This window comes from Eublepharis macularius, chromosome 2 (genome assembly GCF_028583425.1).
Source record: "Eublepharis macularius isolate TG4126 chromosome 2, MPM_Emac_v1.0, whole genome shotgun sequence".
Classification (NCBI taxonomy): domain Eukaryota; kingdom Metazoa; phylum Chordata; class Lepidosauria; order Squamata; family Eublepharidae; genus Eublepharis; species Eublepharis macularius.
Window position 1 is genome coordinate 120047079 of NC_072791.1, and position 24022 is coordinate 120071100.

General features: G+C 43.8%; 1 protein-coding gene across 3 annotated transcripts in view; it reads left to right on the plus strand.

Moving 5' to 3' along the window:
- The window catches only part of GALNT18 (polypeptide N-acetylgalactosaminyltransferase 18), a 515166-nt gene that overhangs the window by 469436 nt on the left and 21708 nt on the right, over positions 1-24022 (plus strand). For 2 of the 3 annotated variants that reach the window (XM_054971155.1, XM_054971156.1), the window contains exon 10: positions 500-664. In XM_054971155.1, coding sequence (XP_054827130.1) covers positions 500-664 — 165 coding nt within the window. Of the gene's footprint in view, positions 1-499; positions 665-18065; positions 18611-24022 lie in introns of those variants that run through there. The other variant, XM_054971154.1, reaches the window with a different exon arrangement.

Here is a 24022-nt window from a genome sequence, read left to right on the forward strand (position 1 = left end):
CTCCTGTCTCTTTTAATATTTACATTTCACTCAAATTCAATTCAGTTGGCAACTGTCTTCTCCAAGCTTCATTTTCATTTTTTGACCCATTTATACATGGTTCCCAAAACGCTGTAAGCCCTGTTCTGCTGGTATTACTCTTTGTTGTCCTTTGTATTTTAAATATGTTGTTATTCTAATATTACATTATTTTAATCAATACGTGTAGTGGTTTCTTATCTGAATACAATCTGCTTGCTATTTTTATGCCTGTGATCATTATTTTATTTCTCCACCATGCAGATAAAGTTCACTTCTTTGTTTGCTAGCTGATCAAAACATTGTTCCAAAATAGTGTTTTAAAATATTGCATTGCTTTGTACTAGAAAAAGATATTTTGCAGACTGTGGTAGGAATGAAAATCAGTCCTGGCCCAGGCATTGGTTCATGCCATTAGCTGCTAAAAGAAATGTTGCTATCACCTTCAAAGTCTGAAGTTGTCCTTTGTTTTTTGTTCCAGAATGTCTATTACACAGGTAACCAGCAAATCCATGTGGGTGTTCTGAGTCCCACCATAGACGATGATGACAACAGATGCCTGGTGGATGTGAACAGCAGACCCCGGCTAATTGAATGCAGCTATGCCAAAGCCAAAAGAATGAAGCTTTACTGGCAATTTACTCAGGTAATTGTTTTTTAAAAAATCATTAGAAAAAATGGGATTGGATCCTGTGATCTGCAGGTGCAATGACTGTAGGATTTTCTCAACCTTTCCCTCTGGAGCTCTTTCAAAATGTCATAAACATCTTTTTGAAACCAAACCTCCCTGTTTCTGCCATGAGTTTCTCATTACTTAAAGCAAAGCTGCAGACATCTTTTTTCTGACCATACTAAGAATTCGATTGAATTATTTCCATTAAAATTGGTAGCTTTTATGCATCAAATGGTATATACTTTACATTCAAATAGCATTAAAATCAGTAATGGCATTAAAATTCGAGTTAAGTCTATAAGCAGCAAAAGCAGGTGAATACAAATGAAATCATTAGGGGTATCCCAAGTTCCATGCAAAATGACCAACTGGGATGGTGTTTAAATAATGCTGCCCTTATTCAAAAATGAATTTTACATTCCACATTTTCAAGCAAAATAGTTGTAAACTATCTTGAGATGTTTCAGTGATGTTAACATTAATTCCTTGGTGGTGGTACTCTTATGGAAGGTTGTCATTGAAGACATTTCCATGCTCACTAGATCAACAAGGATCCAAAGATAATAGATACATGAAACCTACTCTGGAACGATGAGTTTTGAATATCTACCATCCAGTCTCAAATGTACCATCCTTGAGTAAGGTGATTGAACTAGTGGTGGCTGGGCAACTTCAGGGATTCTTGAATGAAGCATATTGTATGGATCCATTCAAGTCTGGTTTCAGGCCTGGTTGTTGTGCTGAAATGACCTTGGTAATCCTGGTGTATGACCTGTTTGGAGTGATGGATAGTGGGAACATGACCCTGTTAATTCCCCTGGACTTTTTAGTGGCTTTTGGTATCATCCATCATTGAATCCTTTTGGACAGCCTTTCAGGGTTTGGACTGGGAGGCACAGTTCTGTGGTGGTTTTGGTCCTTATTTCTAAGGTAGGTTTCATAGTGTAGTGCTTAGAGAGGGCTGTCTACCTCTTGGTCTCTGGTCTACCTGGTCCTGCAAGATTTTATATTGTCCCCCTTGCTTTTCAACATCTACGTAAAACTGCTAGGAAAGGTTGTCCAGAAATTTGGGCTGCGTTGCTTACCAATACATAGATGACACTCAGTTCTATCTCATGCTTCAGGCAGGTACCAGGGAGGCTGTGGCAACATTTAGCAGGTGCCTAGAGGTAGTTTTAGGGATGGATGAAGGGTAACAAGCTGAAACTTAATCACAACCAAACTAAAGGGCTACTGGTGGGGGGAAGGTTTGACTGAAGAATAGGACATCTTGAAGCTAGGTGAGTCCCATCCTCCAATCAGGGAGGCAGGAACTAAGTCAAACTTCCTGTCTTCCTGGTGGTGTTGCCCTTCCATTCAGTTTTCATTTCTGCCTCATATGGAGAGCAGCTCTGTAGGCACTAGCATGCACTATTTGCACTTTCATTATCTTAACTTCTTACTTCTTATATCTTATTTCCTTCTTAACTGCTCTCTGCTCCATTCATCTGCTTAACTGCTCCTGCTCTCTGCTCCATTCATCTTATTCCCTGGCAGCATTTCTCACCGCCAGGAAGCCTCTGAGATTCTCTCTGTATCCTTCCCCCCACCTTCTCCTCCTGCTCTTTCTATCAGCTGCAGCAGCAGCCTCCTCAGCTCCAGCCCAGGCCTCTCACTCCCAGCATGGAGGTGAGCACACCAGACAGCTTCTTATCGGAGGGAGAGCTGGCAGCTCCCCTCATTGCCACACCCCAATGCCAGAGTCAACAACCAGCCAGCAGCAACAGGCGTGAATTGTGAGGAAGCCAGAAGCAAGGCTGACCAGCCTATAGCCCAGCCAGAGACGCAACAGAGGGCCCCGAAGCATGCCAAAAAGCTGCACCAAAACCAAGCCTCCCAGAATAGCATGGAAGCCATCAAAGGTTTAACCAGCATCCCTTCCTCCGGTGGCAGCGCAGCAACCATTCAGGGCCTAGCCGATGATCCTTTACCTCAAGGCAGCGCAGCAGCCATTCATGGCCTAGCCAGTGCAAGGTGGGCCTCAGCTGGCATGGCAGCCCCCCAAGCCCTAATCGTTGTCCCTTCATTACATGTGCAGAGGGGAGAAGAAAAAGCCAAGCATCCTAGAACATCAGAGGCAACATTCCACCCTGAGCCTCGCAATGCCTTCTCAGATCAACAGACCGCGTGTAAAGCACCAGGGCCCTCTTCCATGGCTATACCTAATGATCTCTCTAAGGCTCTGAGACTGGTGGTAAGGAAGGAAATTGCTGACTTTCAATACAAGATGGAGGAGGATGACAAGGGCTCCTCACAACTATCCCCAGGGTCTTACTTCCCCAGGGAGGAACATAGGAAAACCCACTTCAAGGGTGACCTTGGCTGCACAGACGTGGGAACTCCCCTTTGGGATTCCCTTTCCTGTGATGGAGATGAATTTGAGTTTGTAGACAGAGGAAACAGGGAGTTCCTCTCCGATGAGGAAGAGGAAGACATGACTGTCTCCAACCAATCTATGTGGTTCTTCACATTTGAAGATTAAGTCTACTTGTTTTCAAAAACTATGTCTAGCCTGGATCTCCCCCTTCAGGGGAGGAAACCAATCCTCCTTCCACAGAGCCCAAGTCTAGGCCCAAAGGAAATAAGGAGTTTTTCCCAAGATCAGATACATCTGAAAAGATGTTTCCGTTTCCTGACTTCTTTGAGAAACAACTAAAGGCAGAATGGGTCAAGCCAATTTCCAACAAATCCCCCCTGGGTTTAGTTAGAAATCTGTACCCCTTACCATCTTTTACTAACCAGTTTCTGCAGGTACCTCTGATAGATGCCCCAGTAACAGCTCTGCAATTGTCTGAGCTCCTCTCAGCAGACGAGGAAGGTTCCATCCACAATAACATGGACAAGGAAGTAGATTCCACCCTAAGAAAGGCATATGAAGCTACCACCATGGCCATAAAGGCTTCAGTCATTGCCTCTATGGTCACCAGGGCATCAATTGTATGATCACAGAAAATGCTACAACTTATTCCAACTACAGAAGGCTAGCTGAAGGGGCCAATAGGATTCTTACAACCAACTGCTTCATGGAGGACACGAGATTGGATTCCATGTCATTCTCTGCTAGAACCATAGCTTCTGCCATGGCCACCAGATGCGCCACTACCACTCCAAAGCCATCATCTCCGCCTACCAAGGTAACAAACTGTCAAGATTTCACTTGACAAGATCTTGGTGGAAACCAAAAACAAGAAGAGGGCACTGCTCAGGTCTCTACATCGCCATGATAGGAGACCATCAATGAACCATTCCTTTCACTCTCAGGGAATTCTGCAGATTTTCCAGAGGCAACAAGTCTTTCTCCTGGACCTCCTACAAGCAACCATTCGGAAGGGTTTCTCCTACAACCACTTTGGAAGGCAGTTCCAGCAGAGGAACAACAGACTGATTCATGAGCTCAAGTCCAACAAGGCATGACTATAAAGAACTTCTGGTGTGGGGATGTCTTCTGCAGTCTCAGAGCATATGGATCTACTTCCAAGCAGACAGCTGGTCACTGGAAATAGTTCGCTCAGGATACGTCCTAGAATTTCAAAGCATCCCACCAGATTGCTTCCTTCTCTCTCCATTTCAACCAAGATAAGAAACGTTCCTAAAAACTTTGGAAGCCATTCACCATCTATGCAACATATGGGCCATAGAACCAGTTCCGAGGGCAGAACAAGGGACAGGTGTGTACTCCATCTTTTTCACCATCCCCAAGAGAAACTGAGACTGGAGAACAATCCTGGACCTGAAATATTTTAACAAGTTCAACAATGAGAGTAAAACACTTCAGGGTGGAATCTCTGCAATCTATTACAGAAGCACTGCTACCAGGAGAATTCCTCACATCCTTGTGTCATATAAGCCTCCAGTATATATGCCATGAATGTATATGGGCTCTGCCTCTGGTCTCTGAGAGTATGGAAAGTTCTTTATTGCTGCAATGCCAGTAGGTTATCTCGCAAATGCTTACTTTCTCTTTCTCGCTCCGCTGAGCCAGTGTCCTTGACTGCCAGCTGAAGCTGGCTTGAAATGTATCCTTCTTGAGAACCAAATATAAGTTCATCTTTCTCACTGTCTACTCTAAAACAATGTCTCACTCCAACCTCCCCCCCATTAGCGGTCCTCTTTCCAAAAGGCTGGAATATCCCCTATAACTAACACTGCTAGCCCCACATACATCACTTCTGCCAATTCCACTGTCTGAGCACCTTGAACTGAATGGATCTCTAATAAAGTTACTTCAACTGGAACACCTGTGTGTTAACTGTGGAGAACTTGGGGGTCTAACTGCCATGGACTGATACCCTGGATCTGAGATAAGCCTACCTCCATGTCCCCATCTCTTCCAATCACAGGGGGTTCCTGCAATTCTGTGTACAAGGAGATCACCTGCAATTTCAGGCACTATCTTTTGGCCTATCCATGGCCCCGTGGGTATTCACAAAGATCTTAATTCATCTCATCACCAAACTCAGAGAGAAAGGCATCCACATACATCCTTATCTAGACACTCTCTTCATTCGGTTAGGTTCCAGATCACAAGCATCAAAAAATACAGAAACCACTATCAGGTTTCTGCAGGACTTCGGGTTTCAATTCAACCTCTTAAAGAGCTCCCTCAGGCCCAGTCAAAGACTCGAGCACCTCAGAGTGATCCTAGATAAAAATTGAGAATGCATTTTCATGACCAAAACCAAAGCAGAAAAGATCAGACAAATGTCTCTCGCTAACATCAAAGCCAAATCTTCCTCAGAGATTACTCTACCCAGGTTGATGGGACTCCTCATCTCCAGCATGGATGCCATTCAATGGGACCATATGCACACCAGACATCTACAACATCTGCTCAGACCATAACAGTTCCAGATCATGAACAAGAGGGACTTACCTTTCCATGTTCCAGTCATCGCGAAGACTGACCTAAAATGGTGGGCAAAGATGTCCAACCGATTACAAGGGAAATGGTACAGCCTTCCCTCCTTGAAGCAAATTTTGACAGACACCAGCCTGACAGGCTGGGGAGCCATAATGGAGGGTTCTCCGGCACAGGGTCATTTGTCAGAAATAGAAAAGCAGCTCCCAATCAATCTTTTGGAGCTTCGAGCAATACGAATGGCCCTTCTATATTTCAAACCTGTCATGGGCTAATCAGAACAATGTATCTGTCAAGGCCTTCATCAACCACTAGGGAGCTTCAGGGCACCTTTCCTCCAGAGGGAGGTTCTGTGAATCCTGTCCTGGGCCAAAAAGAAACTGACCTCCATCAGAGCAGAGCACATCAAGCACATCCTGAACGTGCAAGCAAACTGTCTCAGCAGGCAACCTTTCAACAGGAGGAATGGTCCCTACTGTCAGATCTGTTTCACCTAATCACGAAACACTTCAGCAGTCCTCATGTAGACCTGTTTGCCTCCTCGACAAACTGACAGGTGAGCATATTCTTTTCCCAGTACTTCCACCTGGAAGCAGAAGTGACAGATGCGCTGACGTCACAGTGACGACAGGCTCTGCTGTATGCATTCCCACCCACTCCAGTTCTCCCAAAGTGGCTGAAGAAAATCAGAAAACAAAGAGTGGACGTGATAGTGGTTGTACTGAACTGGCCCAGGTGCCCATGGTTCTCAACTCTGCAGAAGTGGTCAGTGACAAGCCTGGTCTCTCCAGACATGTCCCACCAGGGCCCAGTGTGGCAACTGCATTCAGAACTGCTCCACTTGATCACATGGAGATTGAATGGAAATATCTTGCATGCTTAGGATACTCACAGGAGGTGATCAACACCTTCTTGGCTTCCAGAAAAACATCCACCAACAGAATATATAACACAACGTGGAAAACCTTTGTCAGATGGTGCCAATGGAAAGGTGTCAACACAGCTGAACCTCCATTGGAATCTGTACTCTTTCTACAGGACAGTCATGCCAATGGCCTTTGAGCACCAACTCTAAGACCTCAAGCAGCAGCCTTAGCGACAAATTCTGCCCTAATATCAAGTTCACAGCCTCTCAAGACACCCTCATTTACACAGATTCTTCAGGGGAGCATCATTCATGGATCTTCCACAGACACACAGATTCCTTACCTGGAGTCTTTACACTGTGCTTTCAGCTCTTACCAAACCACCCTTGGAGCCTATCAGGGAGACACACCTCAAATGGCTACAGATGAGACCCTCTTTCTTACAGCAGTCACTTCAGTATGAAAGGTCTTAGAGCTGGGAGTCTTGTCAGTCGCTCCAGATCTCTGCATATTTCATAAGGACAAGGTAATTCGGAGACCAGACCCCACATTCATTCCTGAGGTGAACACCTTTCACAGGATCCGGGAAATTTATCTACCTTTGTTTTGTCCAAACTTGTCTCATCCAATGGAAAAGGCATGGCACACCCTAGACGTGCACCGGGCTCTAATAGTATTAATCTCTAAATCCAAAGAAGTCAGAACATCCTCAAGGGCAAGGGCAAGAAAATGTCCAACAAGGGCAAGAAAATGTCCAGGACAACCTTTAGCTGGCCGCTTAGGTCGTGCATTGTGGAAGCTTACAAACTTCAAGGCCGCAACATACCTGCAGGGATTACAGCTCATTCAATGCACAGCGCAGCAAAACCCACAGTTTTTTCAAAACGTGCCATGGTAGAAGAGGTTTGCAGGGCAGCTACATTGTCTTCTATATTCACCTTCATCAGACATTACAAACTAAACACCTATGATTCCGCTGATGCAGCCTTTAACAGAAGAGTTCTTCAACACATGTTCCAACTAGAAGACAGTGACCCAGCCAGATATTAGGACACTGCAGTGGGAGATCCCAGCTTCAAGATGTTCTCCACCTCAGAGGGAAAATGGACCATTGGGCATTTATCATGAAGGATCCTTCTCCTCTGAGGAAATTAGGACATCTTGTCTCTCCCAGAGTCATCGCAAAGCCTTTTTCAAGTTATATTCCAGTTCCAGTTCTTCCTTCTTATTTATTTAATATGTTCTTCCTGTTCTTCCATGTTCAATATGTTTCCTTTTTCTGAGTTATTTATTTAACAGTAATAGAGCTTCATTACTGCTTTCGGAGTTACCAAATGGAAGGGCAACACCACCAGGAAGACAGGAAGTTTGACTTAGAGCCAAGCTACAAGTGACGCCTGACACAGGTTGGACACTTGTCAGCTTCCCTCAAGTTTTGATGGGAAATGTAGGCGTCCTGGTTTTACAGCTTGGCTCTCCATTACAGCTGCAAGACCAGGACGCCTACATTTCCCATCAAAACTTGAGGGAAGCTGACAAGTGTCCAACCTGTGTCAGGCGTCACTTGTAGCTTGGCTCTTAGTTCCTGTGGGATTGGAGGGTGGGAATCACCCAGCTTCAAGATATCCTCCTTTCCTCAGAGAAGAAGGAAAAAACCTTGGGGTCAGCATACATTAAGGACTAATTTCTCCCATATGAATGTACCTATCCGCTACAATCATCTTTGGAAGTCCTGCTTTGAGTGCTCCTGCCATCTGAGGCTGGACAAATGGCAGCCCGAGAAAGAGCTATCTTCATCATGGTTCCAAAACTTTAGAACTCTCTTCTCTGGGCCAAGCTACACATGATGAATGACACTTGAACGGCAAGTGTATTTCTCCCTGTTCACTTGCCCTCCACTTAATCCACTTGCCGTTCAAGTGTCATTCGTCATGTGTAGCTTGGCCCTCAGAGAGATTAGTCGGTCTCCCTCTAATATTGTCTTTGGCCACTGAGTGAAGACTTTTTTGCTTTGGGAGCCAAACTCTTAATGGCCCTCCTTCCTGATTATGCTTGTATGTCTATATGTTTTATTGAATTTTATATACTTTATATGTCTTATTTTAAAAGCTGCTTTAATGTTTTCAGCGTTCTAATGTTTTGATGTTTGCTGCCTTGGGGAACCAATTTGGGTGGAAAGACAGCGTAGGTAGGTAGGTAGGTAGGTAGGTAGGAAGGAAGGAAGGAAGGAAGGAAGGAAGGATACAGCAAGGCTGTTGAATTTAAGATCTGGTTGGTGCCTGGGTGGGAGACCTCTTGGGAATCCTATACAAACTGTGTCCTTTATTCCATGAACTATGGATGCAATAAATAAGTAATAGGTATCCATGATATAAAATGACATGGAAGAAACAAGCATAATAAACATCAGCCGTGAAAATAGGCAAAAATGAAAAGATTGACATATAATAAAACAAAAAGTAATGAAATGGGCCACAGAGCCTCAGAGAAGTGCCTAGAAATGGCTACACAATTTGTCAGGTTTGGTTCACATCTTCGTAACCATCTGTATTACTAAAAATGTAGAAATGTGTAAAATAACTCATTTATGGCTAATGCCCAGTAGAGGCAAGTATGCTGAAAACCCACTGATTTTTTTTAGGTCATATAGTGAGAAATCCTGGCCAAATACCAGGTAAGATTGTAAAATTCATTAGCATATCCTTCCCCCCCCCCCCACACACAGTCTTTCATAATGTTTTCCTTCCCAAACTCCAAAAATGAACAAAGGAGTTTAAAAAACTCCTTTTGGAGTATGAGGACTGGACATGATGCCGGTTCAAAGGAGGGAAATAGTATGTAGGCAACAGCCACTTTTTTGAGCAGCTTAAACAGTTTTTGTGGATCCCTTCTGTCCACCATCTTTATATTGTGGTAGAAATGTACAAGTATTGTCTCTTTTCATTTTTGTCCATTTCCATTGCAGATGATGCCTCTAGCTTTAATCCATGCAGCACTATTTTTGTGCCATTTATGTTTTATAAACCATTTCTATACAATTGTTGCAAACGTAACATTGAAAATTGTGAATATTTTACAGGAAAAATTAGTACAAAGACAATTGTTGGAATCTATTTGACAAGGGGGAGGTAAAAATGATACAGTTGTTTGTGAGTAGAAATAGTGGGATTATGTAATTCAGTGGCAACCCTGTGTTGTAGTAATTTCCATGATGCCACATACAAATACTCTAATATCCATGCTCTAATAGAATGCCACATATGAATACTCTAATATCCACAGCCAATGTTCTGGAGCAGAAAAAATGAAATTTCTTCTTTTTTTGCCTCCATATGATAGATTAAGAGGCAAGGGAATAATTAAAGGCATGCTGTTCAGGAAGGATTGTTTTGTTAATACCCAGTGTGATTAAAGTGTTGTTGTTTCAGAACACATAATGTGATGCAAAGTAGGTTTTGCATGCTGTAAGCTACAAGAAAGCTAATGAGACTAATCAAGGATTGGGAGAGAAATGTGTACTTTATGTTGTGGTTGCTTACATTTAATGTTGTAAAAGGAATACATTGCTTTGAGCAAACTGAAAGCTGTTTTTAAGAATTTGAAATGGATCATAAAGCTCTTTTTGCGTTATTTTGACATTACTACTTTATTACTCAGTGATTACATATACTGAATACACAGGACCATCAAATACTTACAGCTTGAGACAGATATCAGTTGAGAGGCATCCATTAGCACCCCAATAATATGTGGGAAATGCAATTTTAAAATCTGCCACCTATATGAAAAGATACTTTACCAGGCTTATTGGTCTTACAGCAGTAATATGTTAAATTTATTGGTAATTTGTCAAGATTGATGATTATAAAGTTGGAAAAAGTGGATATATATATATATATATATATATATATATATATATATATATATATATATATATATCCTGTTTTTGTTTTTGTTTAGTTTAATGAATTATTGACACATTATAGCTACGTACAATTCATTTTAAATTTAAAATATAATAATTTAATAAATCAACATATAATAAATTTTGTCCCAGAATGAAAGCTTAAGTCAATAACAATAACAAAACCCCTATCAACTTTCTTTGAGCCACTTTATCACAGTCTGTCATGCCATGATATCCAGTGTCATTCTAATTCTACCCAGCCTTATACCTGGTGTTAGCATTTGGACACATCGATTCCAGATCATCCCAGAAGGATCTGGATGCTACTACCATGTAGTTTGAATTGGGGATTCTCATGGCTTCAAACTCAGAGCTGGAATTGGTCCCTGAACATTTTAGTGGGGTGGCTGCATTCTTATAAAACATACATAAATTTAAAATAAGGTGGTTCACTTCAGACTGCACTAATGCAGCCTAGTAGGATCATTACAGAGGATAAGGATCATTCCTTTTCCAAAAATTTTCTTTTTTAGGTATAGCAAGTGGTTCCTCTTTCAAGACGAATTCTCTTTGATTTCTCATTAATTTACCCAAGTATTTTCAATCATGTGATCATGTAAATTTTCTCACCTGTGTATTTCTGCCTATTGTTGTGCCACTGTAATATGATACAGCGGGTAAAAAGCAGTCTGATGCAGCAAGGATATGTTCAGAGAAGTCCTAGCTTGTGTTTAATTGTTCCTTTAATGGCTAACCTTGTTCTTAATTTTTTCAACTATGCTCGTAGCATATAAATTAACACATTACTTTTTAAAGATCTAAATCGAATCTTCCTCTTCATGAACGTGGAATTGATTCAAAACTGACTCAAATTCCTTAAAAAAGGAACAGAAACGGATTGTTGGATTTCAGAGAGAAATTCGACGAAGAATTAAAAGAATTCCACTTAATGTCTATACAACCCACAGTTCCAGACGTGAAACACACTGGTTTGGATTTGAAAAGAAATACAAGAGGCAAAGCCAAGTAGATATGGATGTAATTAACATATGCTTCTGGGTGAATTTCAAAATATTCATGAGAAATTATATAGCAATTAAACTGGCCCGATACTGCATTCTCCTCCAGTGCTCCATAGGAATATCTATCAGATCCTGCAGATCTCTTCTGCTAATAGTAGTGCTTTCCTCTCATGCAAGGAGACTCCAGCAGATGTTTTCTCAAAAAAAGTGGATGATCTCAGCAGGCTTAACAAATCTGATAAGAAACCAAGGCACATGGTTGCAGGAAGGTGTATTTGGAGCTCCAGTGCAGCATTACTGGCACCTGTACTAAGGATTTCTGTCCTTCCTATTCATCTCTGTGTAGCCAGAAGTATTTGGTAGCTATTAAAGTATCCTGTGAGTATAATTATTTCCTATTGAGATGTACCACATAAGAGGTCTAAATGGTAACTAAACGGCATAAATGCAGAGCTAAATTAATATTGTAGCAATATATTGTAGTTGTTAAGTAACTAGACAAATGATCTGCATGTCTTAAATAATTTAACAAAGTTCACCATCTTTCTTTGAGGCTCTTAATTGTTTCCTAGGATTGACCTGACATGTTGAAATACTATGTTTTGCTCCTTGTTTTAGCAGTATAATAAAAATGCAGGGATGTTAGGGGGAGGAAGAGGGGAAGCGGGTGGTTTATGCTTAGTATTTTCAACTATTTTTAGTCTTTTTGGTTTCACCTGTCGGGGATGGTCCTAATAAAAAATGAATTCAATTACTGGTGCTTTTGCAATCTTTGTTGCCATTTCTTTTCATCTTCTTTTCATCTTGTTCCGTTTCAGTGCTTGATTGATTTTTGATTGATTTTTAGGGGAGAGATCATTAGAAAAAAGAGTAACATGAAAATTAAAACAAAACAAAACTCTCATAGATTTCACAAATAAAATTCTGCCATTGATTCAATTCATGAACAGAAAGCATTTTCTGGCTGCATGATCACTTGATTTTTAAATCTCTGTCACCTGGATTTAAAAGATAGTAATGGTTGGTAACAGTGCTTTTTCTAAAACTATCACTATGATAGTCATCTTGCATGTTGGAATCCATAATCAAGTTGTGCTAGAAATTTAGCTCAGATTTAGCTTTGAGCTAAATCTGAACAATATACTATTAAACATTTTACCAAATAATGTCACAAAAGAACAAGGAGACTTTTTCTGGTAAATGGTGACAGCAGCAAGAGTTCTATATGCAGCGAAATGGAAAACAGATCTGTGCCCTGACACATCAGAGTGGATAGACAAGATCTATGAATATGCATCTATGGCCAAATTAACTTCTTATGTGAATAATAGACCAATAGCTGAATTTTGGGAAAAATGGAAAGATTTCTTTGATTACTTAGGTTAAAAGTAAGATAAATTAAGGTAATGATACAAAGATACAAAGACAAAATGCAGGGGAAATGATTAATTAAAAATTGTTGATACTAAAATCTGGGTATAAGCAACTGAGGAGAGGGAATAAGAGCTATTATATAATTTATCTGTGCTGTTAAATATTTCGAATGTATCTTTCTATTCGTTTAACTTTAAATGTAGTGCGTCTATAAGTTTTCATGCACTTTCAATTGTTATATCTTTAGTTTTTAAATAATTTTTTTTAAGTTGTGCTAGAAATTATTGTCTTACAAAACACAGTAGAATACATAATAACTGAAACAATGGGGCCAAGTTTTCTTATGAACCTCCAGAGAAAAATGCGGCCCTGTCCTGGCTGCCACGCAGCGGCTTAAGTCGGGAGCCAGAGTTGCCTCCTCAGAAGGAGGAGGACGTCTGTCCTGGGCATCCAGGCTTCAAGCCAAGGGCAGAGACAAGCGCCGTAGAAGGTGTTTCTGCCCCCATGCTTTCAGTTGCTCCGTGAGATCGGGTGGCGCAGGAGGCGGGTTTTGGAGCTCCTGCTCTTTACTTCTGATGGAGGAACACCCGGGTGAGCTGGGCATTGGCGGCAGCAGTGGGAGTGGATGCTTTGCCTTCTGCCCAGCTTTGCTTGTCCTTTGTAGCGGCTTTTGGCGGCGTTGGCAGCGTCCAAGCCACAGAGGCAGCAATTTGTGCCCGGCTTCACTAGCCTTTTATTGGCGGCGGCAGCTGAGCAGAGGAGGCCCCCGCGAGCAGCAGAGGCAGCAGTTCGTGGAGCTGCTGGGCATCAAATGGCTGAGACTCACCCCACAGGGCTTGAGGGGGGAAGGATTGCCATGTGCTCTCCCCTGAAAATGGTTTGTGTGCCACAGCAGAGCCCAACGGGTTGCTGCGGTGGGGGGTTGTTATGAGGAGGGGGTGCTGGGTGGCTTAATTAGCCGCTTGTAGCTATCCCTCTTTTGGGTTTCGGTAGTGCGGGTGCCTTACATACAGTTGGAGGGAGTTAGGGCTGTTGGAGGCCTTTGACAGGGCTAGGCCTGGTACTCAGCCTATTAGACCTTCCGGCGTGTTTTTTCCTGCCATTTTGTGAAGAGAGGCCATTTTGGGGTAGGCCCATTAAGCCTGGTGAAGGGCTGAGCCTTCAATTGCGTTTTCAGTGGCTGCCATTTTGTAAGCAGTGGCTGTTTTAGTTGGAGGCGCTGCAGTGTTAAGGCTTTATTCTACCCGGACCTAGCGCTTTAAATAATTTGGTCCTTCTCAGAGCTGCCAGCACATTGTGGCTAGGTACTCAGGATAGTGTACAACCAGAGGGAATAGCTCACAGAAATAATAAACAGATAAATTGTAATGCATACGCCTTTGGTTGCACTACGAGATGGCTTCTAGAAAAAGCAAAGGTCCTTCTAAGGGCAAGCAGCCTGCCAAAAAACAGCCTCCCAAGCGCCCCCCCACCCCGCTATTTCATCCTCTGAAGATGAAGAGGATGCCAGTTTTAATTTACAAATATTGAAGCGGCTGGAAGCTTTGGAAAGGGCCAAGGGAGCCTCAGCCCAGGCCAGGGGTGTGAGCAAGCAGGTGAGACTGGTTAGGGCTGCATCTAAAGTGGCCTTTAGGGTGGAGGTTCTGAAACATCTCTCTGCACTTGAGTCTTTGACAGGTCCAGCTGAGGCGGTGGCTAGTACTAGCTGCGAGGCAGGCAACGCTGAGGAGGATATGATGTTGTAAGTGGAACCAGAAAGAATGGCAGAAGGCAGTCAAGTCACTGTGGCAGTCAAACCTATTGTGTCAGAGGGTAAGTCCACCCTGCCACAGCAGGCATGCACTTTGCCATGGGGATCCTGGGATCAGGCCGCTGCCTCTGGGTCCCTGGGCACCACAGCACCTTCATTTGCTTTTAATCCTAACACTGCATCATGGCAGACACCAGGGCAACTGGGGTGGTTGCCGCAGGCATCGAGCGCACCAAGCACCCAGTTGGCGTCAGGGGGGCATCAGCAGATGTGGGGGACTGGTGACAGCCAGGCCCTTGGCTTTCCTCCTGTGGGTTGGCAATTTGGGGCATATCCATCTTGGGCTTTATGCCTTATGGGACTTACAGGCAGGTTCCATATAGACTGCTTCCTTTCGGTGATACAGCCCTGCCCCTCAGGGACCATCTTACCTAGGTTACTAGGGATAAGATAGTTAAAGGGGAGTATATGGAGGTCTTCACCCTCCTTTTCCGGGAGCTGGAAAAGAAGGACAAAGAAGACTTGGATGAACAAGATAAGGACAAAATTAGGAGAAGAAAGGTAGACCGCAATTGGCATAATTCGCTACCCAGATTTCTGATTTATGCCAGGGTGTTGGGTAGAGCACAGCCTTTACGAGCTGAGTCACTATTTCAATACCTGAGTAGTATATATTGGGGATACACTGACTTCATTGGTGCTACTTGGTTGCACTACGATGAAGAATTCAGGATGCAGGCTGCTCTTAACCCTCAGCTTCAGTGGGACCAGATTCACCAACAGCTGTGGCTGCAGGTGATGTCCCCATGAAGCCCAATTCGGGAGATAGGTCTGACAGTGGCCACTTGATACACTGCCCCTAGGCGGCAGCAGTGACCAGTGTTCAGGCGGGGCAGCAGGTTGAACCACGGCTGCTCTGTTGGGACTTCACGTCCAAAGGGGTTTTTCACAGGAAGGTATGCAAATACAAGCATGAGTGTCCCTCTTGTTTGGGACCCCACCCCTATGCATCTTGCCCCAGATCTAAGTCTGAGGGTGGGTGGGAAACGGTCTGGGTCTGGAGGTGGCCAGCAGTCATCTGGTAAAGGGTCCCAGCCCTGTAAGGCTGAAAGTGCTTGAATGCCTGTTGACAGTTTACCCCAAGAGATAGGATGCATTATTCTTGTTTAGTGGTTTCAAGTTTGGTTTTTGGATACCATTTCAGGGCACTCGTACTCCCTTTATGTCTAATAACTTGCGTTCAGTGGTTGGTATGGAAGGGGTGGTGAGGGAAAAGATTAGGAAGGAATGTGTGGAGGGAAGGGTCCTGGGACCGTTTGATGTCCCTCCTGTCCCATGTTTGCGGGATTCTCCGCTGTGGGTAGTCACCAAGAAAGCAGCTGGTGAATATCGCTTGATTCACCATTTGTTCTTTCCAAAAGGGGCTTCGGTGAATGATGCCATCCCTGAGGATCTTTGCTCTGTTCACTATATGTCCTTTGACCAGGTGGTCAAGGTAGTGCGCAGATGTGGGATTGGAGCAGAGATGGCTAAATGCGATATTAAGTCTGCATTCCGCCTTCTCCCAGTACACCCGAAGGACTTTGAACTCTTGGGTTTTGCCTTTGAAGGCAAATACTACATGGATAGGGCCCTCCCTATGGACTGCTCTATTTCTTGCACGGCCTTTGAACGTTTCAGTTCCTTCTTGGAGTGGGAGTTGCTCTGTTGGCTTAAGTGCCAGGACACAGTTCATTATCTAGATGATTTTTGTTTGTGGGCTCGGCAGGCATTGCCAAGTGTACTAGGTTGTTGGCTGGTTTTGTTACCCTTGCTGTGGAGCTTGGGGTTCCCCTGGCACATGAGAAAACAGAGGGCCTGGCACAAGTTTTGACGTTTCTGGATATCGAATGTGATACGGTGTGCCAGACCCTTCAACTCCCAGCTGATAAGGTTAGTAACCTGATTGCCAGGCAGACTTTAGGGATTAACACAAAGCTTCCCTGGTTGAGCTGCAGCAGCTTGTGCATTTGAACTTCGCATGCAAGGCGGTCACCCCCAGCAGACCTTTCTTGTGCAGACTGTGCGATACCATGTCTTTGCTTCGGTCCCCCCACCATCGGCTGCGCATTAGTAAGGGCATGCGAGCTGACATTGAAGTTTGGCATGAATTTTTGGGATCTTTTAACAGAGTGACCTTTTGGAAGGAAGACCTGTTGCTAGAAATGGGGTTGCAGGTAGCTTCTGACACCTCGGGATCCACAGGGTTTGGTGTCTACTTTAGGGGGCACTGGTGTGCTGACCAGTGTCCCAGAGAATGGGTGGGTAGTGCGATAGTGAAGGACCTTAACTTCCTGGATTTTTTTCCAATTTTAGTAGCAGTCTAGATTTGGGGACAGGAATTGTCCAACCATGTGGTGCACCTTTGGTGCAACATGGCAGTTGTGCAGGTAGTTAACTCTCTCACTTCCAAATCTCCCAGAGTAATGCAATTGGTACAGGCATTTACTTTAAAATGCCACCAGTTGAATATTATGTTTAGGGCCAGATAACGGGGTGGCGGACGCTTTGTCTCACCAACAGATGGAACGCTTCTGGAAGCTAGCCCCCAGGGCCGATAGTCAGCCTACCCGAATGCCCCTAGAGCTGTGGCACCATGGGAAGCAGAAGTGAACAGAGTAATCCAGCTGGCCATTGCCCCCAGCACTCGGAGGGCATATGAGCATGCAGTAGGACATTTCTGGGTGTTTAGGAGGGAGGCTGGGCTGCACAATCAGTGGCCTATCCCTTCAGAGCACCTCTTGCAGTTCTGTGTGGCTCAACGTGAACATGGTTTGGCAGTTAAGTCTGTTCGGGGTCAGCTGGCTGCATTGGTGTTTGCTAGTAAGGCACGAGGCTTGCCTGAGTTTACTGGGGACTTCTAGGTTAGGAAGATGCTCGAAGGCTGGGCCTGGGAGTTGTTGGTGCCAAAGGATGACAGATGGCTATCCTTAGGGGCTTGGGAACTGTTTGAGGAACAGTTTGCTGTTCAGATTTTGAAGGTAAACTCTTCCATGCTGCCGCGTTGACAGCGTTCTTCCGGGCCCTGTGTGTGAGTGAACTGGTGGTTCAGTCACAGAGGGACAAATCAGGCTGGGCCTTACTAGCCCAGGATATCAAATTCATTGATGAGAGGGTTTCTACTAGGATCAGGCGATCCAAAACGGGCCAGAAGCAAGTTGAGACAGGTGCTTACGTTGGGCCCCTGTGAGGAGAAGGAGTTGTGCCCAGTTAGGGCCCTTCGATGTTATGTGGCAGTCAGGGACAAAGACCAAGGGGTATTGTTTTGGCACAGCGATCAGTCTCTCCTGATGCGTTACCAGTTTGGGGCAGTGACAGAGAGGGCACTGTGCCACTTGGGTTTATCAGTTGTCAAATTTGGCACTCATTCTTTTCGGATTGGGGCTGCCTCGATGGCAGCAGCCATGGGATACAGGCAAAGTGATTCAGAGGGCCGGCAGATGGCATTCGTCTGCCTACCAGTGTTACATTCATCCTCTTTCTTTTTTTGGAGCTCACACTGTGTGAATTTTCTCCTAGGTGCAGCTGGTTGCCATGGGAGGAAGCGGATCCTCATTGCCGGACACAGTATCGTGTTCTGGGCAGCCATCCAAGCCAGAAGGACGCTGGCCAGATCTCAGCTGGGGCTGGGTGAAAATGCCTCAGTAGAATGGCTGGGCTGGTGGGGCCTCCAGTGTTTGGAGTTATTGCCTCTCCTGTTTGGGGGAAGGAAGGGTCCTCCCCCGCATATTGTGGTCATACACTTGGGTGGCAATGGCCTGGGATTACAAAGCCCTGTCTTTACAGGTGATCGCTGACCTTAAAGTGATTCAAAACCAGTGGCCCAGAGTACACATTTTCTGGTTCAAAATGTTTCCTCGCCGGAAATGGAGGGAGACACTGGACCCCAGGGGCATGGCTCAGACTAGGCATAGGGCCAATAGGGCAATACAGAAGGCATTGGGGGAGGGGCTGCGAATTTACCTTTCTTACCCTAGGATTAAGACCACATTTGCCACCCTCTACAGGGATGACGGAGTTCACCTGTCAGTTGCTGGCAATGACATCTTCTTAGATGACCTGAGGCAAGGGCTCAGGTTGGCACTAGGCCACCTGTGTGGTGCGAGGGCCTAACCTGAGGCTTGGCCATTCGCATTGGCAGGAGAAAGTTGGGGAATAAGGAGCAGGCCGGAGAGTACCCCTTTGGCAATTCCCCATTGGTGGGGAAATGGGGTCTGTCAGGAGGGATGGTATGCTTCATGGCTACCACCACCTGTGCAGATGGCCTCCAGGGAACCCCAGGTGCAAGTCCTTCCCTCATGCTGTACGGCTGAGGCTTTAGGAGCTTGATGGGGGGAACCCTTTGCCTGGCCGGTCAAGGCGGAGGTCTCAGAGTGACCCCGTGGCTTGACCTGTACCACCAGTTTGCCTTTGCCGCAGTTTAGTGTTGATGTTGTATTTAATAAAGCAACCCTTAGTTCCAAAACCTTGTGTCTATCTCATGCTTCTGACTGAGGGGGCAACTGTTGTGAAAAGTAAATAGAAAATAAATAACAATAACATTAGCTGCTTACTTGTACTACTTGTTTGCAGTTTTCTCTATGTTGTATGAGAGTTTCTGGATTTTCAAGTAATTTGTCTAAATGCTATGACCGAACCCCTGACTTATCGGACCATGCTTTTTGACAGATATGGTTCTCTTTTACTTTCACTGTCAAGTTTTAGCATTTTTTTTTTCTGTGTTGGCACAGAATCTTCTCGCAGAGAGGCTTGAAAAAAATGTCTGTGTTTGCTATCTTGGCAGTGCAGTTGTACACAACAGTTGCAATCGTTGTGCACTAATGCTTCAAATAGGAATGTAGCTTTTATTGAGAGTCAGGAGAATTTGTAGATTTATTGACAGGATTCTGTAGAGTCCAGAAAAAAATTCTGGGAAGTAAGATTAGCATCCCTACCATGAAGTATTACTTACTCCAGGTGTAATTTGTTGCTGCTGAAGGCTGCAGAGTGTTTTTATCATCATTCAGTGGCTTGGAGAAATAATAAACATATTCCTCCAATCTGGACCCTAACCAGTGAAATTCTAGTAGGGCTAAAAGAATAATATCTATTTATAGTTTCTATTCTCTATCTTCTCTTTTCAGTGATGGCTTTGTAGATTTGCAGTCAAGATCCCCCTCCCTGCTAAACTCAATCTATCCATTTGGATCATTTCACACATCTAGCAGAAACAGTGTAGATAATGCAAACTAAGTAAGTATATGCAAATTTATCTGATTTGCATAAAGATCACAGAGTTCAGCCACCCTGGGAGCACACCCCAGAGGCCTGTCCCCTCATTCCCACCCCCTCCCCCCGCTGGCCAGGTGAGTGGTCGTGGAGGGTGGGGAGTGCAGGATCCCCAGCCCCTACTGGGAGAACAACAACACAAATGATAAACCTGTGCCTTGGTGCCCAATGCTTTTTGAAGGCATTTTTTCCTGTGGATTCCATGTATGCCCACACCACCTTTTTCCTACCAGGGAGTGGTGCTGGCTCTCCCCAGTGGCTCTCCCTTATTCTTGTAAGATTCAGCAGTCATTTAGGAATCTGCAGAAGGTCTCTTTTAGTCAACACAGAGCAACCTTATTCAGCAGAAACAAAGAAAAGAACAGGAGGCCTAGTTCAGGCCTTCCCTAGCAGTCCTTCAGTCAGTTTACACAGACATGAGTAAAACCTAGACTGGAATTGCTCCAGATTTTAGTATCCTGGGACTAAAATGAAACAGACTCCACACATTACAATTGCCCCTACAAGGAGAGAGTTCTTATTCAATTGTGTTCATCCTATCACTGGAGTCATTCCTGTATGACACCATTTTTAACGAGCTAGTTTGGTATAGTGGTTAGGGCATTGGGCTAGGATCTGGGAAATTCAGCTTTAAATGCCATTCTACCTGAATGACCTTGTACCTGTCATATTCTTTCAGCCAGGCTTGCTTTGCAGAGTTTTTGTGTGGATGGAATGGAAAGTATAAATGTTATAGCCCCATTGAGTTTCCACTGGGGCTGAAAGGTGGGATTTAGATAAAGTCCACACTCATCTTTTTAAAGGATATCTTGTGTTTCTACTCAGAAAGGGTGCTCTAGGGCAAGAAGTCCTTGACACACAAACTTCCATTAACTTGGCTGCAGTCAGGGCCCCTACTGCAATCCTGTAGCCAACATATACTTAATTCCAGTGGTCATCGTTATTGTTGTTGATGGCCAGCAGATTAAATAGCACTTCATCTCTAATCCTATCACTGTGAATGCTGTAAACTGTTAGCCTAGGTGGAAGTAGAATTCCCCTGCTGCAATTTTTCCTTCAAGCTGATAATTAACAGATCATTATGATCCTTTTACTATCCCCTTTGAAGGGAGCATGAAACACATTTTAACCTCATCCTGGGCCATAAAGGGTTTTGGCCAAAGTGTTATAAATTGAGGCCATGGAACATCTCTAATGGCAGATTGCCTCTTTGTATAATAAGATAAAAGCCTAGTGGACTAGCATTTATTTGATACGCATTTTTGAGAGCTCAGCTTACTCTTTCACAGCCTATAAATGTAGTGTATGTAACAAGTCTGTTTCTTTGGGCCAGTGTTTTAGATTGCCTTAGCCAATCCTAGGACTCTGTGTGTGCGTGTATGTGTGTGTGAGTGAGAGAGAGAGAGAGTAAGTGGTGGTTGTAACTCTGACTTCACACAGAGACTCTGAATTCTTCAGTCCAGATGGACAACTGTCTGTGCAGAAGAACAGGCTTGCTGCCAAATCCTTAAATTCATTTCTCTCTCCTCATTGATGATTTACTCTGCAAGAGAAGTAAAAATTCGGTGCTCTGCTGCCTTTTCAGCCACTCATAGGTTTCCTACAATTCTTTTTCACATAAGTTTTGCTCTGTGGGCTCAGAAGTCCCAAAGTCTTCCCCAGCTCTCCTCTCAGAGGAGGTTGCGTGCTCTCTCATTGATTGAACTGTTCAGTTCAGTATTCCCCCTGAGACAGAAAAAAGGGTGTTAAGGCGGACAGATAGAAAAGCCTCTTTCAGGTCCAGGTCATCTAATTTTGTATATTGCAATCTTTACAGTTGTGCTTGGCTCTTAATCACACTAGCAGACTGCTAGTGGCAGAATTCCAACACCTTGACTGTTTATAAAATGCATGACAACCAGGGTATCCAACTTGAGGCTGCAATATCTTTTTTTCCCCTCTGCTCTGTTGATGGTTGCTTACTGACCCTTTCCAGGGCAACCCTTTGCCTTTTCAGTCTTATTTTATCCACATTTTGTCAAGATTGTTCAGCTTTTTCACTTTCACAGTTTGCATTTCTGTGTTTTTACATACCTGTATGTAAGACCCTTGGCAGAATTTGGTCATTGGTTTAAACTTAACATTTGAAGGGATACCTAGATTGTTTTCTTGTTTCCTAGATAGAGTGTATGTGCACCATTCTCATGCTTTCACTGCCATGTTCTTCCCATGGCTTTGAGAGTTTGTACCTTCTCAAGAGCCACCCCTGCAAGGGGGGGCGTTGTTAGAGTGTGTCTCCAGTCAACCCTCCCCTTGGTCTTCTGTTATATTACTACTGATTTCACTTAGAGTACTAAGGCATACCTTACCTTTCTTTGTCTTTTGTTTTACTGCAAATGCTGCACATCATTGCAATTATGTTTTGCTCAACTAACTGGCACCAACTCCTAGATACTCTGATTGGAGGCATGGGCTGTTTGGGACTCGAATATTCTAAACGTTCCTCTTCTGTATTTGATTTCCGAAGGCATTCCAGGAATGGTGTAACCTCTTGTAAACTTTTTGCAGCTCTCTGGTACTTCGTTTTTAGTATGCAGTACTTCCATCTGTAGAATAAGGACGTTGTGGGTTCTAACTATGTCCCCCCCATTCATAGTGTTTCCCAATGTTAATGTATCCAGTGCACTGGCCAAGATTCAGCCCTCATGTTTCACAGCACTATCAGTTGTACTAGTCATTCAGGCTCCAAGAGAGACTGGGCAGTATCCTCACACAACCTTTCCTTTGTGGGTTGGTGGAGGCTATGACACTCTCTCTTGAGTGCATGAGTGTTCAATGCCTTTTACTTAGCACAACCCTCCCCACCAAAGCATTGGTTTTTCCTTGCCATATTCCTGCTTGTACTCTGGCAGAGACACTTTTAGAGAGCTCCATGCTTCCTTAAAAGCACTGGATGAATGTCAGTGAGACTCTAAGCATCTATTGGGAAGGCGGTGCTCCATAGTTTTACTTTGAGAGTTTCACACCTGCCTCCTTCAGTAAGTAAGCTTGCTACTCTCCCAACATGAGATTGCACAGATGCCACAAAGATGAAAACAAGATTTAAAGTGATAATATACTTGTAGGGCAGGAAATATTAATAACTATAGTGCTTAGAGCAGTGTTTCCCAAAGTTGTCTGGACCGCGACCCATCTAAAAAAAATTTCAAAGTTCGGGACCCACCTAATACAATAACCATATATAACGCACCCGTGCCTAACATGAAGAAAAAAAGCAGCGTTATATTGCTGCTGCAGCATTTTCTCGTTAATACATATCGTAACTATTGTGAAGGACTGTTCAATTAAGAAAAAAAGAAAAACATCCAGTTATAATTTTTACTTACTAAATATAAGATGTGATATTTCAATGAGAAGGATGTATTTGTTTCCTATTTCTTGCCATTACAGCTTTAGCGTCGACTTCAATTTTAGTCACTTTTAATCGCAATGAATTCATTACGTCCAATTTATTTCGGTATTTAGTTTTAATATGAACCATGGCTGAAAATCCCACTTCACCTAAGTATGAGGTAGTGAAGGGGAGGAGGACTTTCATGGCTTCATCAAACAGGCAGGGATAGGTGTCAGCAACTGAAAGCCAGAATTTTGTTAATTTCTTGTGATTAAAAGTGTTTTTCAGCAATGTATCTTCTGGTTGTTGTGGGTTTTCCGGGCTGTATTGCCGTGGTCTTGGCATCAAAAGACAGATCTCTGTCTTTTGGTGCTACACCTCTGAAGATGCCAGCCACAGCTGCTGGCGAAACGTCAGGAACTACAATGCCAAGACCACGGCAATACAGCCCGGAAAACCCACAACAACCATCGTTCTCCGGCCGTGAAAGCCTTCGACAATACATCGATGTATCTTCTGATAAATCAATAAGTTCTTCACTTGCTTTTGTTGACATTACAGTTGGTATGTTGTCTTGAAACGGGTTACAAATCCAGCTCATCGTGTCGAACTTTTTCATCTCTTCGCCAAAGTAGGCATCAAAGTTATTTTTCAACTCTGTTAAATGAGTGGAAATTGCAGACACTACATTGATATCTGGCTGCACTTCGTTTTCTATAATGAAAGTTTCAAATGTTTCAAAACAATCATACTTGCCTTCCTCGATACATATCTTCCACAACATAAGTTTTTTCATGAACGCTCGAATTTTATCGTGAACTGCAAAAATGTCGGA